Source organism: Cnephaeus nilssonii (assembly GCF_951640355.1).
Source record: "Cnephaeus nilssonii genome assembly, chromosome: 8".
NCBI classification, from domain to species: Eukaryota; Metazoa; Chordata; class Mammalia; order Chiroptera; family Vespertilionidae; genus Cnephaeus; species Cnephaeus nilssonii.
The window spans coordinates 62,583,536-62,598,293 of record NC_137079.1 but is presented as its reverse complement, the minus strand read 5'-3'; the positions used below and the strand labels follow the sequence as shown (position 1 = coordinate 62,598,293).

The 14,758-nt window shown below is 40.9% G+C and overlaps 2 protein-coding genes across 4 annotated transcripts in view; one reads left to right on the top strand and one right to left on the bottom strand.

Moving 5' to 3' along the window:
- The window catches only part of BORA (BORA aurora kinase A activator), a 29,268-nt gene extending 21,909 nt beyond the window's left edge, over positions 1-7,359 (top strand). Inside the window, 3 exon segments of the mRNA XM_079778993.1 lie at positions 5,966-6,097; positions 7,017-7,050; positions 7,053-7,359. Of these exon segments, the coding sequence (XP_079635119.1) occupies positions 5,966-6,097; positions 7,017-7,050; positions 7,053-7,111 (225 nt within the window). The 3' untranslated portion in view covers positions 7,112-7,359.
- Positions 7,360-7,483: 124 nt separating this feature from the next.
- DIS3 (DIS3 homolog, exosome endoribonuclease and 3'-5' exoribonuclease) overlaps positions 7,484-14,758 on the bottom strand; it is a 37,256-nt gene continuing 29,981 nt past the window's right edge. For all 3 annotated transcript variants that reach the window (XM_079778990.1, XM_079778991.1, XM_079778992.1), the window contains 5 exons: positions 14,373-14,587; positions 14,101-14,269; positions 13,815-13,973; positions 13,031-13,153; positions 7,484-12,139 (listed from right to left, as the gene is read on the bottom strand). In XM_079778990.1, coding sequence (XP_079635116.1) covers positions 12,056-12,139; positions 13,031-13,153; positions 13,815-13,973; positions 14,101-14,269; positions 14,373-14,587 — 750 coding nt within the window. In that variant the 3' untranslated portion in view covers positions 7,484-12,055. The remainder of the gene's footprint in view (positions 12,140-13,030; positions 13,154-13,814; positions 13,974-14,100; positions 14,270-14,372; positions 14,588-14,758) is intronic.

The following is a 14,758-nucleotide window of genomic DNA, read 5'->3' as shown; positions in this document are numbered from 1 at the left end:
ACACGAGATGGCTGCGCCCACAGTGCAGGCCGAGTTCCCTTAACAAGCCTTAACGAGCAATCAGCTAGGACCTGAGGCTGTATGGCACTGGGCTGGGGCAGGGGACCTGAGGCTGCACCCCCCGCTGATGGGACTTGACAGGGGTCCTCAGGCCATGCCCCCTGCCCTGGTGCCAGCCTGGGGGACCTCAGGCCATGCCCCCCACCTGGCAGGCCTTGACGGGGGCCCTTAGGCCGCCGCCCCCCCCCCCAGCCCCAGCATCAGGCTGGGGAACCTCAGGCCATGCCCCCCTCCCCGGTGCCGGGCCATGGGACCTGAGGCCATGCCCCACGCCTGGCAGGGCTTGACAGGACCTCAGGTCGTGCCCCCTCCCCAGTAGGGTTTGACGGGGGACCTCAGGCTGTGCCCCCCGCCCCTGTGCTGGGGGACCTTAGGCCACACCCCTACCCCAGCGCCGGGCTGGAGGACCTGAGGCTGCACCCCTTGCCCCAGCGCCATTCTGGGGACCTGAGGCCATGCCTCCCATGTTGCGGGGCTTGACAGGGGACCTAAAGCCATGCCCCCCACCTGCAGGGCTTGACAGGGGACCTCAAGGCATGCCCCCCACCCTGGCCTAGGCCAGGGGACCTGAGGCCGTGCTCCCCTGCTGGCGGGGCTTGACGGGGGACCTCAGGCCATGCCCCCTGGCCCAGGCTGGGGGACCTCAGGCCGTGCTCCCCGCCCCGGCACCGGGCCGGGTCACCTGAGGCTGTGCCCCCAACCCGGCGGGGCTTGACAGGGATGGGGCCGGCCAGGTCTGAGTCTCGCACAATTTCAAGGTGCACATGGGTGGGGGGGGACTTGACTCTGGTTCCCATGGCACACCCCCGACTCTGACAGGAGGAAGATTTTCATATACATTTTACTAATTTTCTTTCATCTCTGACACTTCTATTATAGAGAAAGGGAACATAGCAATATTAAAATGTTTCCTCTAATTAATTCCTTTTTAATGTGCACAAATTTTGTGCACCGGGTCACTAGTTTGTAAATAATTGTCCTTTAGACTTTGAAGGAATGGTTTCATTGATTCTGTTCTGTATTGCTGGTGAGAGATCTGAAACCACTGTAATACTTTTATCTTTTGTATACTAGTATATCTTTTCAACCCATGCCCCCCACCCCCCAGAACATAGGATCTTTACTTTGTCCAGTGTTCTGAAATTCTAGTGATTTTTTGGTGTGGGTTTCTTTTCATCAGTTATCCTGGGTACTCAGAGGGCTCTTAATGGTAAATTCATGCTCTTCACTTATTGGCTCTTTTCTTGTAATATCTTAGATTTCTTCTCTGTTATTGTCACTGTTATCTCTGGAACTCCTATTGATTCTTCAATTTTTGAAAAATTTTTCACTATATTTTTTATTTCCTTTTCTAACTTTTGGGAAGTTTCCTCAATTTTATATAATAATCCTTCTGAATTGGGGGGGGGGGGCGGCAGGGGGAGTTGTTTTGTTTTGGTATTGTTTTTAAAATGTATGGCATGGCTAGCAGAGTGGTGCATGGTCTGGCCTTGGCCTTATTTTCCAGCCTCATTTTGTTTCCTTCAGTCTCTTTGTTTCAGTCCCAGTGGCTTTCCAGAGTTTTGAATAGTCATGTTCCTTCTTGTTGAAGAACCTTTGCATGCAATATAGAATTTGTTCCTATCTCACTTTACCTACTTAACTCCTATTTATTTTTTAGTTTACAACTTAATGGTCATGTCATCAGAATAGCCTTCCCCAGTTACACTAGCCGACCCATGTCTCATTATGTGCTTTCCTAATTCCATGGACATTTTGCATTCTTTCCAATCAGACTATTAATCCAGCAGTCATGTGTTTCTCTTTATCCCAGAAGTTACTAAATAAACACACAAAACTTGGCATGTAATAGCTGCTCATTAAATATTTGTGGAATAAAAGCCTAATGAGTGCATATATAAGTTCAACCAGAAGGACATATAAAGTGAGAACAATGGGCCAAGGTTTAGAATCCTGAGAAAAAATTGAGGGAATGGATAAAGGAAGCAGAGTCCCTGAAAGGGACTGAGGACCAGCCAGAGAGTAAGTGGGGGATTCTAGGAAAGCGAAGTGTGATGGAATATTTTAAGGAGGAAAGAATACTTAGTAGGTCCTACTTATTTTATTGTGCTTCTCAGATATTGCGTTTTTTTACAAATTGAAGGCCAGACCCTCTATCAGCAAAAAGATTACAATCGCTTTATTGCGATACTCACTTTTATGCAGTGGTCTGGAACCAAACCTGCAATATTTCTGAGGTATACCTGTACCTTCAAAACAAAAGCAAGGGTTGTAAGGCTTGAAAAGTGGCTGTTGGCTTAATAAAAGAAGTAATTTGGTGAGTGAGCAACCTCAAGGTGGGAGGTAAAAGGTAAATGGAAGGAAGGTAATGAAAAATATGTGTCGATAACTTCTTTGAAGACCTTAGATTTATGATAGCTAGGGAGAACATTACAGTTCAAGACTACATTTTTGTAGTTTTTCTTTTTTATGTCGCTTTTACTTTAGATGGGAGAAACTAGCATATTTATATGAATGAGAGATGGATAAGAGTAAAAAGAACAAAGAAAACTAGGAATTGGCAGGATAATTAATAATAGGTATCGGTTATATGTCCTTTTCAAGTATTTTATGGTCAGAATCTATTCCTCATGATAATTTACAGCAGATTAATAGATGTCATCTGTAAAACAGTGGTCATTTTATATATGAGGGAGCTGAAGCTTGCAAGATGGGATAGAATCTAGAGCTCTGGTAGCAGGATTAGCAGAGGTAACCCTTCCACTTTTATAGAAAGAGGGCAGAGAGCAAGGATGGGTGTGACTGCAAGTATTTGGAGCTGGGGGTGGGGAGAGTTCACATGGCTTTAAAGAACATGGGGAACATGAGCTTGGGGAACCCAGATGGCAGATTTCAGTTTCTTTCCCAGCTATTCTATCAATTTCAGAAAGTAACTTCTTTGAGCTTGTTCCCTCTTATTTAGAAAACTAGAGGCCCAGTGCACTAAATTCATGCATGGGTAGAAGCCCGAGCAGCTGTTGGCTGCCGGCTGCTGGCCGGGGCCTCCTATCCCCTGGCCACCTGCCACCGCCGCCTGGTTGAACTCCCAGTTGAACTCCTGGTCGAGGGGACAATTTGCATATTAAGCTTTTATTATATAGGACTAGAGGTCCGGTGCATGAAATTTGTGCACTGGGAGGGGGGTGTCCCTCAGCCCACCTTACCCCCTCTCACAGTCCAGGAGCCCTCAGGGGATGTCCTACTGGAGCAGGGAGCTGGCCCAAACCGCAGTCTGGCCTCCCTCTGCGGGCTGATCAGGACAAGGCGCCACCCCCATCACCCCGTTGCTGCTGCCACTGCTGGCCGCCAAGGTGTTTTCATCAACACGGACTCCAGTCCCTTCACCACGAAAAAATGACAACTTTCTTTAGGCATTTTCAAGATGTGTCTTTCATAGGATATGACATTTCTTTTTCTTTCTTCTTTTTTATTCTCACCTGAGGATATTTTTCCATTGATTTTTAGAGAGCATAGAAGAGAGAGGGAAAGACAGAGAGAAACATCCATGTGAGAGGGACACTTCGATCGGTTGCCTCCTGCATGAGCCCTGAGCTGGGCCCCAGCCAGGGAGGAGACTGCAACCTAGGTACATGCCCTTTATCAGAATCAAACCCGGACCCTGCGGTTCGCAGGCCGAGGCTCTATCCACTGAGTCAAACCGGCTGGGGCAGGATATGACATTTCTTAGCCCCTCCAGCAGCAGACCTTCGTTTTTTCCTCCAGGAGTGTGGTGGAAAAGCCCTAGATCACCTTCTTGGATTCTTATTACCCAAGTTATCAAGAACGCTGTGGAAGCTTAGCCAATGAGCGGTCAGAAAAGATGTTTCCTCTGCAGCTCACATGCAGAGGTGGGCCTGCTGGGGCTGGGCGGCGATGGAGGCCTGGGCACACCCCCCTGCCTCTCCGCTCCCAGGGCTGCTGGGGCCAGGTGGCGGTGGCTTGGGCACGCCCCCCCCCCCCACGCCTCTCCACTCCAGGGCTGAGCCATCCATGACTTGCCTCACAGCGCAAGCAGTCCCCTCCCTCCCATCTGCGCGCACAACCTCTTCCTCAGCTGGTCGTGACTGTTACGACATCCCCGCTAATTTGCATATTACTTCTTTACATAGATAGATAGATAGATGGGGATGGTAGTAAGATTATAGGATAATGCTGTGACCATTGTGTTTAATGTGAACATTAGTTTTCAATAAGTAATGAGAGACTGAGTCCTCCCTGAAAGGTAGCAAGCAAGCAAGAGGGACAGACAATGATGAGAATGATGAGGAAAGGGCTAGAGTGCTGAGGCCAGATTCAAGGAACACTTGGTAAGCCACAACTATTGTTAGTTATGAACCTTGAAGGTTTATAGAAAACCACATCTGATTTATGTGGGAGAAAAATAAATTTAGTAACAATGTGTAGCGTGACTGGTAGTAGAGACACCATGTAAAGGCAGCACAGTCCAACTGGAAGAATATAAATATTACAATCAGAACTAAATTTGAACTAAAATTATTTAAGGCCGGTGGGATCTTAAGGCAAGACCCACTTGACAGTGAGTAGAGCATGACTTGTTAACCTCTTTGAGCACCTCATCTTCTGAGCTTTAACATGATGCTGATGCCTACCTTTTTGTCTGGCGAGTACGGAGATGATCTGTGTGATCTAGTTGATGCATAGTAGGCATGACAGTAGCAGCAGTCTTGATGAGAGCAGTGGTCAGCCACCATCTTTACGGGTATCATTAATCCTTCCTCCAGGGTGGGACAAACTGGTGTGCCGTAGTTGCTCTCTACTGGACAATTAACTTTTTCCTTCATACATTCAGTTATGTATTCAGTTTTGAGTTTATAAGCTATTTACTTGGCACTGATGAATAAAAGGAAGAGTTATTGGCAGAGTCTCTGGAGGCAATCTGATAATTACATTTTTGACCAAACAGTTGCAGAATGATAGCAGAACAGGGTGTTTCCCCTGGGATGTAGTACAAGATTTTTATTTTACACATCACAAGGGTTTTGTTCAAATGGAACGTGACTCCATAGTGAACACACACACATCCATCCCTGAAAACTAGAAACATTTTTCTTAAGATGACAGAATGCACTCTCAGATAGTCTAATACTTGTGATGGGGCGACAGTACCCACCTTTCCCTTCCCCCTGATCCTAATATGCAAAAACAGGCTTAAGTGCAAGGTGAATCCTTGTGGGGTTTTGTGTTGTTTGGTGCTCAGCAGGTAAATGCAGTGTGTAGTAGACAGGAACTCGGGAGCCTCAGTCTTTATTACCCATTTTCCCTGACATTGTGAAAGTTAACCTATCTGAGTCTTAGCTTCCTCATCTGTGAAGAGGGTTGTAGTAAGGAGAAAATAAGAATGGTATGATATGGAGTGCTATATAGAAGGCCTAACATTTTTTTAGCACTCAATAAAAATATATGTACCAAAACTGAAGTTTGAATACTCTTAAAGGTAGATTGTATTTAGAGATGCAACCAAGCCATTTGGAGACAAGCTTGGTAAATGAGTTGGAGGTGAAATTGATTGTAATCCTCACTTTCATCTACTGAGTGTAATCACAAGGTAACAGGAAAGCATGTTTAGTGGCGTATTCACTGATTCTAAAGAAAATTACAAAATAATAAAGTAACTACTTTGAAGAACCAGTTCTATGTAGAACTACCTTTTATGTTTATATATTACTTTTAGGTTTCATTTACTATGATCAACTATTACAATTGTGATAGTGTAACTATTCACTTAAATATTTTAAAATAAATTTACTTAAACATAAAAGCTCCTCAAAATAAATTTTGTGGATAAGTGAATTAGTTTGCAATGTTATTCTTAGTGTGTGTTTTCCCTCCTCCTCATTCCTGTCAGATGGATAGTGGCTATAATACACAGAATTATGGAAGCAATATTATGGATACGGTTGGGGCAGAGAGTTACTACAAAGAAAACGATGCACAAACTTTGGAAGGCGAGACCAAACCTCAAGTTTTTAATACAAAGGTATGGAAAAAAACAGAAAGCTTGATGTGGTTGTAGGTCCTAAGTGTTCACTAAATGTGACTTTTTTCTACTTTTTCTCCTCTATTTTGCTTAAAATTTTGTTGACTATCATGTTTTATACCTAATCCTTCAGGTCATTTAATAGCAGGTAAAGATTATTTTTAAATGGAAACACTTCATTTTCCTTACTCTGCTTGAGAGTGTTAAAGAGGTTGGAAAGGGAGAATTAGTCCTACTTTGGAATTGGTCCTTGAAATCAGTTCCTTAAAACCAATTGGGAATAGGAGTAGAAGGTGCCAAAGAGGAGGAAACTCAGTTTTTGCCTCTAATATTGTCTTAAAGGCATATGTAAAAAAGAATTTTTATTATGAGAGGGAAATAGTACAATTGAGAGATTATGCATCAAATTAAGAAGATTTAAAGGTAAAGGCTCTTCATATTCAAAAGCCTATATAGATTTTGGATGCTGAATAAGAACACGTATCTTATATTCTAAGTACTTATAATTTATACAAAAATATACCGTTGATGACATTTACTGAACCTTCTAGATAGGATGGTTATAACTGTATGTTCACATTTGAAGAAACCCATTATAATTTCAGGCATTATCAAGAGAATCTTTAAATTTTTGTATGCCAGTTTAATAAACACAGTAAATATCAGCAAGTGTGCTACTGAAGAGAACTTTCCAAATGAGAGTTAAGACATAGTATGGAGCCACAACTACAATGGGATTGTAGTCAGTTTAAAAATGAGATACAGAAAGTACTTTTTGATACTAAATATTTATTAGTAAAAAACCCTATCTTCACTGTCCCTTTAGAATCTGCATTTGGGTTTTTAAAAGTTCTCATAATAGCTGCATCCTCAAACAGTCCTATTTAAACTGAAAATAAGGTATTTTCTTCATTCACAGCAAGACCATAAGACACAGAGGTGTTGGATGAAAGCAGAAATCCTCAATGCAGCAGTCCACAGAGCACCTCTCTCAGAACCAAAGACTATCGTTGAATAGCTCCTCGCTTATTTTTTTTCTTGCTTATTATTTATGATCATTATTGGGGGAAATTGCTTCAACTAACAAGCATAGCTTTTTTTCTTTCCCTCCTCAATGTGACAAATCGAGGACTTAATTTAGTGACCTAGGAACATCAGAAAAGCACCTGGAGCCTTCAACAAGTTGCTGAAGCACAAGTTTATTTTTTGTCAATAAATATTTTTGTACTAACCTTGAGTGACATGTTTACAATAAAAAACTCAAGAACGTTGACTAAAGTTTGTCCTACTGTCATAACAGGGCGGGGGGGGGGGGGGGGGGAGGGAAGGCCTCGTCTCTCCTGGTAGCTTGTGGAAGTGGGGTTCTTGGGGTACTACTGGAGTAAGAATTATCGGAGGCCCCCACAGAAGGACGAGATACGATAGAAAGCTTTATTTCCGTGGAATTACACCCTTGGGCTTCCTAAGTCCCCTTTCCCCTAGTCCAGTCATAAAAGTGTAGCTAAGACTTCAGTAGAGCTAAAATCAGAGCCAGTGTCAATGTCCTTTCTATGATGGAGCCAGGTGCAGCCCAGCAACTGCCTAGATTAGCTTATTTCCCCACTGTCCATTGTATACGGGGTCCCCATGGCCCTGGGCCATAGAGGCGAATGCAGGAGAGCCAAGAGAATGTGCCAAGAGCAAGAAGAGAGAGAACTCCTGTTTAGGCCATTATGTATTCCCAAATTTTCACGCACTTGCAGTGGCCACACCCATTCTGGTTAATTTCTGTTCCCAGGTGTAATGAACAGATAAGCACCTTCCCTGTGTCACCCCAACTTTACTGGACATGTGGCTATCTTCTCTTTGTCCAGTCCCTTCCCCCAATGTTGTGCAGGAAATAAGCTGGTGGTTCCCTGGGGAGTGAAAGCTGCACAAATGACATGCCTACAATGTCTTGACTTCCCTTGGCTTCTTTCCTATCTTATATAATAAAAGGGTAATATGCAAATTGACTCTAATGGCAGATCAACCAGGAACGATCGGTCGCTATGACATGCACTGATCACCAGGGGGTAGATGCTCAATGCAGGAGCTGCCCTCTGGTGGTCAGTGCACTTCCACAGGGCTCATGGCTGGCCAGCACAGCAGCAGTGGCAGGAGCCTTTCCCATCTCCACAGCAGCGCTAAGGATGTCCGACTAACACCTCAGGCCCGCCCCTTAGTCAGACATCCCCTGAGGGCTCCTGGGCTGCCAGAGGGCTGTCTGACTGCCAGCTTAGGCCTGTTCCCCCAGGGAGCTGGCCTAAGCCATCAGTTGGACATCCCCCAAGGGATCCCGGACTGTGAGAGGACGCAGGCCAGGCTGAGGGGCCCCCTCCCCCCCAGTGCACGAATTTTCATGCATCGGGTCTCTAGTCATTAATAACTAGCTAATTACAATGGTATCACTACAGGGTTAATGAACTGCTTATTAGTAAGCCTTACTTACTGCAATTAGAACATGTGGAACTGTGCAAGTACAGATGAATTTAAATTTATAACCTATGTGAAAGAAGTAAATCTGATTTAGATACAAAACAAATTTATCCAAGAGGTAGGAAGGAGGTAAGGCAGGTTTCTAAAATTTCTCATTTTTGGACTCTGTTCATTTCTTTGTAGAAATTCTTAATTCCAGCGATAACTGGCCTAGTGACTATGTTAAAAAGTGTAAATACTAGAAAGGTAAAACTATCAGCATCTTCATATTATATACTAGAGGCCCAATGCACGAAATTCATGCAAGGGGCTTGGCCCTCGCAGCCGCGGCTTCGTCTGGAAGGTCATTCGGCTATCTGGTCTAATTAGCATATTATGCTTTTATTATTGTAGATTATTGTTTTCATTAGTGGATAAATGTGGATGCCCAGAATATTCTCCATCCCTAGAGTAAAGACATCCTTTCCAAGTCAATTTGGCTAGGGAGAGGAATAGGAACATGGTAGAACCAGGATCAACAGTGGGAACTGGGTGACAATGGCGTTCCTGTTAGGGCTTTAGACCTAGGACAGTGGTTGGCAAACTGCGGCTCACGAGCCACATGCGGCTCTTTGGCCCCATGAGTGTGGCTCTTCCACAAAATACCACGGCCTGGGTGAGTCTATTTTAAAGAAGTGGCATTAGAAGAAGTTTAAGTTTAAAAAATTTGGCTCTCAAATTTCAATCGTCGTACTGTTGACATTTGGCTCTGTTGACTAATGAGTTTGCCGACTACTGACCCAGGAAGTAGTAGTTGGGCAGATATGTAACTAACTTGTAAAAAATTTGTATTCATAGTGTAAGTAGACTGGCTATATCAGGGAATATTCTTTACCTTTGGAGAATGCATACTCATAATTACAAATCACCTTTTAAAAATTATCTGATTCATGAGTAATAATTCATATGCAGCCCTAGGAAATAAAGACCTAGTAACTTTGTGTCATTTTACCTTAATTTTTTTTTTTTTTTGCACCTTTTATCACGACATTCCAAAAAATATTTCTTGAGGAAATTAAAAACGGCGGCAGAGTAAGTGGATGCTGCATGGACATGCTCCCAGGAACAAAAAATATTCTGAGTACTTAGCTCCTCCTGTCCCCCAGCACACTAACCATTAAAGTCATTAGCCACGCCCTAACCAGTTTGGCTCAGTGGATGGAGCATCGGTCTGCGGACTGAAGGGTCCCAGGTTCGATTCCGGTCAAGGGCATGTACCTTGGTTGCGGGCATATCCCAGTAAGAGGTGTGCAGGAGGCAGCTGATTGATGTTTCTTTCTCATCAATGTTTCTAACTCTCTATCTCTCTCCCTTCCTCTCTGTAAAAATCAATAAAATATTTAAAAAATAAAGTCATTAGCCACTAGGTCCATTGCTAAAGATACTGCATTTGGAAGTTGAGTCCTTAACCACATAGGTTTTAAATTGATATCAACTTAAGACTATTGCTATTCTTAAGAGTTCTAAATTCTAGGGGTAGGAGCTTCCCTGGCTATGTTTTTGTGTGAGTTTTTTTAATAGCACAAGTGAAGAAACAGTGAACAAAGTAGTGACTATAACTTGGATTCAAACACCACCTCTGTCACTTAACTACTTGAACTGGGCCATGAAACCTCAGTCTTCTAATCTGTTAAAGAGATAATAGTCCTACCTAACAGGGCTTCTTAAGTAAAATATTCCAAGTAAGCTACTTAGCATAAGAACTGGCACGAGTAGCATTTTAGATAACCAAGGCAAAGGCTTTGAAAGGGTGAAAAGGTTTCTGGACATCTTGAACTACTCAATAGGGACTAATGCCTGAATTAGGCCTTCCTCATAAATGAGACATAAGAGAACAAACTTGGAAAGATGGACATAAGGTCAGTTATAGCCTCCTAGCTTTACCAAGAAGCCTCCCTTTTCCTCTACTGCAGGTAAACTATGGTCCATTGGCCAAGAATTTTAAAGTAGTTTGGGGAGGGAGAAATCAAATGGATATTTTATGACACATGAAAATTTTGAAATTTAAATTTGTGTCTATAAGGTTTTGTTGGAACATAGCCATGCTCATTTGTTTACATAGTCAATGGCTGCTTTTACATTGTAAGAGCGGAAGAGTTGAGTACTAAGGTTGTAACAGACTGCACGCTAGCAGATCCTTAAATGTCTGGCCCTTACAAAAAAAGCTGTTGACTTCTGCTCTTGTCTTTGTCCATTACTTGGACCCAAGACAACTCAAAGCTATCTTCCTTCAACTGAAACAATTTCTGCCTCAGTGAATGGATGTTTTCCTCAGTAACAGGACACTGGAACAAATCATTTAACAATTTCTGAGCGCCTAAAAGTACACACTGTAATTATTCCCATTTAGTATACCTCTGACATATATGCCAGTCCTCTCATTGTGCCACAAGTTCCTTCAAGGCACAGGCAGTTTACTTAACTGGTGATAAGCCTGGTACATTGTAGGTACTTTAGAGATTGAATAAGCCAAATAAAATGTTTTAAGGTAACTATCTCAAAATATTTTTGAAAACACCAATTTATCATTACTAATTTTTGTGGTTAACAAGGGAAGTAGTCACTCTGACGCATCAAATTGTAAAACTTCAATTTGTTCCCTTTAATATTTATTTACACAATCCCCCCTTTCCAATATAGTCTGATACATAGACAGTTTAAAAGCCATTCATTACCTACTTTTTATTTTATAAGTAACATGATGTGCCATTTAAAATACTCTTCAGTCTTTCTTTGGATCCCAATCCCTTATTTGGGGGAGATATTTGAGGTGAAGGTCAAGGATGATCACTCTTATTACCTAGTATGAAGTAACTATTTTTCCAGTCTTGCCTTCCTACAATATCCAACTCCCAAACACGTACAGCTGTTGAAACATCATTTAGTACTGCAGGAGGCTTTCTAACAGAGAGCACATAATGTAAGTTAGGTAAATTAAAGACAGCACAGATTACTGAATTCCCAACAGATCTTAATTGTCTTGAAATCCAAACACTGCCATGCTAAACAATACAGCTTTCAAGATTTAGATAGATTGTTCTTTACTTCTAAAAACGTTCTATTTTTCTCCATAGGGAAATGGTAGTTTTTTCTATCAATATTAAATAGTCAAATCACTTTTGCAAAGGTAATCTGCTCTTCAATGAGAGGATGAATGCTCCCTTTAAATGATCTTTACAGATCCCTGAATTTGTTATCCTCACTGTTTAAGTGATGGATATTCAACTGAATTTTCCTGCATAAATAGCTTTGTTCAGTCCAGAAGTAAAATAGTATGATGGGACAGACACAAACAACAGTTCAATAAAAATGTAAATTTTTAAAATTATTAAAATGTACTTAAAAATAATAAATTGTTTCACACACTTCTTAGGATTAGAAATGTCAAGTTTTTTTTGTTTGTTGTTGTTTTTAATTTTCTTAAAAGGAAACCAACCCTTGAAATTTTTTTGCTGGCTATAGCTATTTTTCAAGCTTCTTCTTCTTTTTCTCTGGTTCACTGATGTCCATGTTTGAAGTATCAATAGGAATACTTATTCCTGGTATCTAAAGTAATACAAATGGGGAAAATTAGGTTGAGTAAAAGTATAAAATAAGGAATAAATCTCATTCTCATTTCCTCTTTCCCCACTGATACTTTCAATTTCAAAAGGATATAGGGATAGAGGGGGGAATAGGTTTTCCATACAAAGTATATATTTCACACACAAGGTAACAGTAGTTAAAAAATGTTAGACATGTTATCAACGCATGAAAAATAAGTCATTTGGGAAGCGTGTGTTTAACACATCCAATTATCCTAGCTGAGCCACCATGACTGTCAGCATCAGAGCAGGTGTGCTGGGGCAAAACAAAAGTTAAGAACCAATGTCTTATCTTCAAAAATGCAACTTCAAAACTGATAAAACGGAAAATTGGCTAGGCGAGAGATCTCAAAGAGCTCTGCTTTTGGTACCAACAACCTCAGAGGAATCCTAAGTAACTAGGACCCTATGGCCTAGGGAGATCAGTGAGAAAACAGGAATTGCTATGCAAATATTTCTCCTCCACACTTAAAGAATTCCCTCTATCACTAAACAGAAATAACTTATGACTATATCCGTCTTTCACAAAATATACTGAGTGGCCAGATTATTATGCATTCAGAGATCATAATAATCTGGCCACTCAGTGTATATCCTATATAATAAAAGGCTAATATGCAAATTGTCCCCTCGACCAGGAGTTTGAACAGCAGGCAGGCCAGCCAACTGCCCATGTCCCCTTCCCCTGGCCAGGCTGGCTGGACCCCACCCATACACCGGGCCTCTAATATATATATACATTATATGCACACACACACACTGAGTGGCCAGATTATTATGCATTCAGAGATCATAATAATCTGGCCACTCAGTGTATATTCCATTACAACATAGGCAGTATAAGTTCGCTTACCTGTGGTTCTACCAGGGACATTCGAATCTTCTGATGCTGAAGATTTGACGAGTCTAACATGATTTTCACTTTAACTTTATCAAATATATGGAACACAGTATTTTCTATTTTAAGTGAAGGTATCTAAACAAGAGACATTTTACAATGTTTAATTACTTTCATACACTTTAGGATTTGTTCCAATTCTTTATAGTTTATCTTTCATATTAATTAAAAATTTTACTTCAATATTTAATAAGATGTTCAATATAACAAAACACTAATCTAGTAACCTCACATAAATGTAAGTTACCATACTTCCTCTTTTCAATAAGACGGTACCAATATAAATAAAGAATAAAAAAAAATGGTCCCAATATATATTCATTACTCTCAGGAGTCTCACCAACAAATTGAGAACAATACACAAAGGTACAGAAGGCAGAGATTATTGTTTTGTAATTCTACTAAGGTTAGGGAAGTAGGGAGTGTGTCAGATAAGCGACATTGGAAACAAGTTAAAACATTCCCTTCGCCAAGCTCTAAGCAGTCATTTATTTATTCCTTCACTTTAATCTGTCTCTGCACCTAAGAAAAAGTGTAATTCAAGTTTTCCTTAGAGAGGGAAACTACATGGTATAAAAGAAACCATGGCCAACATGTGTATGCTGGACAATATACTGAGAAACTGAGTATAAGTGTTTGGCACAATTAAATTCTGCAGGGTACAAAAAATAATTTTACCCTTTATAGGTACCATTTGTAACCTATCAAAAAAAAAATAAAAACATTAGAAATACTATACCTCATCATCATAAATAAGCCGTGGCTTGGGTTTGTCCTTTTCTTCAAAAAAGACTGTGCCTTCTAATCCATATTTTGGAATTAACACCACAATAGCATTTTTTTTCACAAAAAGAATATAGGCCTCTTCACTTACTATTCCTTTGCTTTTGAAAAATAGCTGTAAAATAACATACAACCTTATTAAGAATTGTCTTAAATATTTTAAATGAACAAAACAATTCTGAAAATAAATTAAAAATGAACAAAACTTCATCTCTCCTAATATTATCAAGAGAAGGCAATACCTGGGTATGAAAAGCCACTGATGCACGTTGGGCATATTGAGCCATTTTGTGCCGAAAATTGAGATTTTTACATAAATCTGCAAGCTTATGTTTGTCTGTCAACTCTGGATAAGTACTGTCAGCCCCGATAGCCACAGCCAACAGCCGATGAACAATGATGTCTGCATATCTAGATATATAAAGGAGAAACAAGAATATGCGACATTAGCATTAAAATGTCTTGTCAAAATTAACTATTTTCTATTTCCTTTCATTTCAAAGGGAAAAAGTACCTTCTGATGGGTGAAGTAAAATGTGTGTATATTGGAGATGCTAAGCCGTAGTGATGAAAATCATTATCCATTCCAGAGCAGAAGTACACAGCTTGCATCATGCAGCGAGTGGCTAATATTCTTAACAGAGTGTTAAGATATGGGAAAGTAGCAGAATCAGCCCGATCCAAAGAGTCAGCCAAAGACTTGGCAGTATCAGTTTTAACTTCCAAATTCTGTGAAAAAGAGGAGGGAAAGAGCACTATATTTTAAAATCAGTACCATCATGTATCCAAAATATAACAAATCAAATTGAACAGATAAGTGTTTGTTTCTGATCAGATACGTGTTTATACCTTTTATCCTTCACCTAGGAAACTAAAAATAAATTTATAAAAAGTGTAATA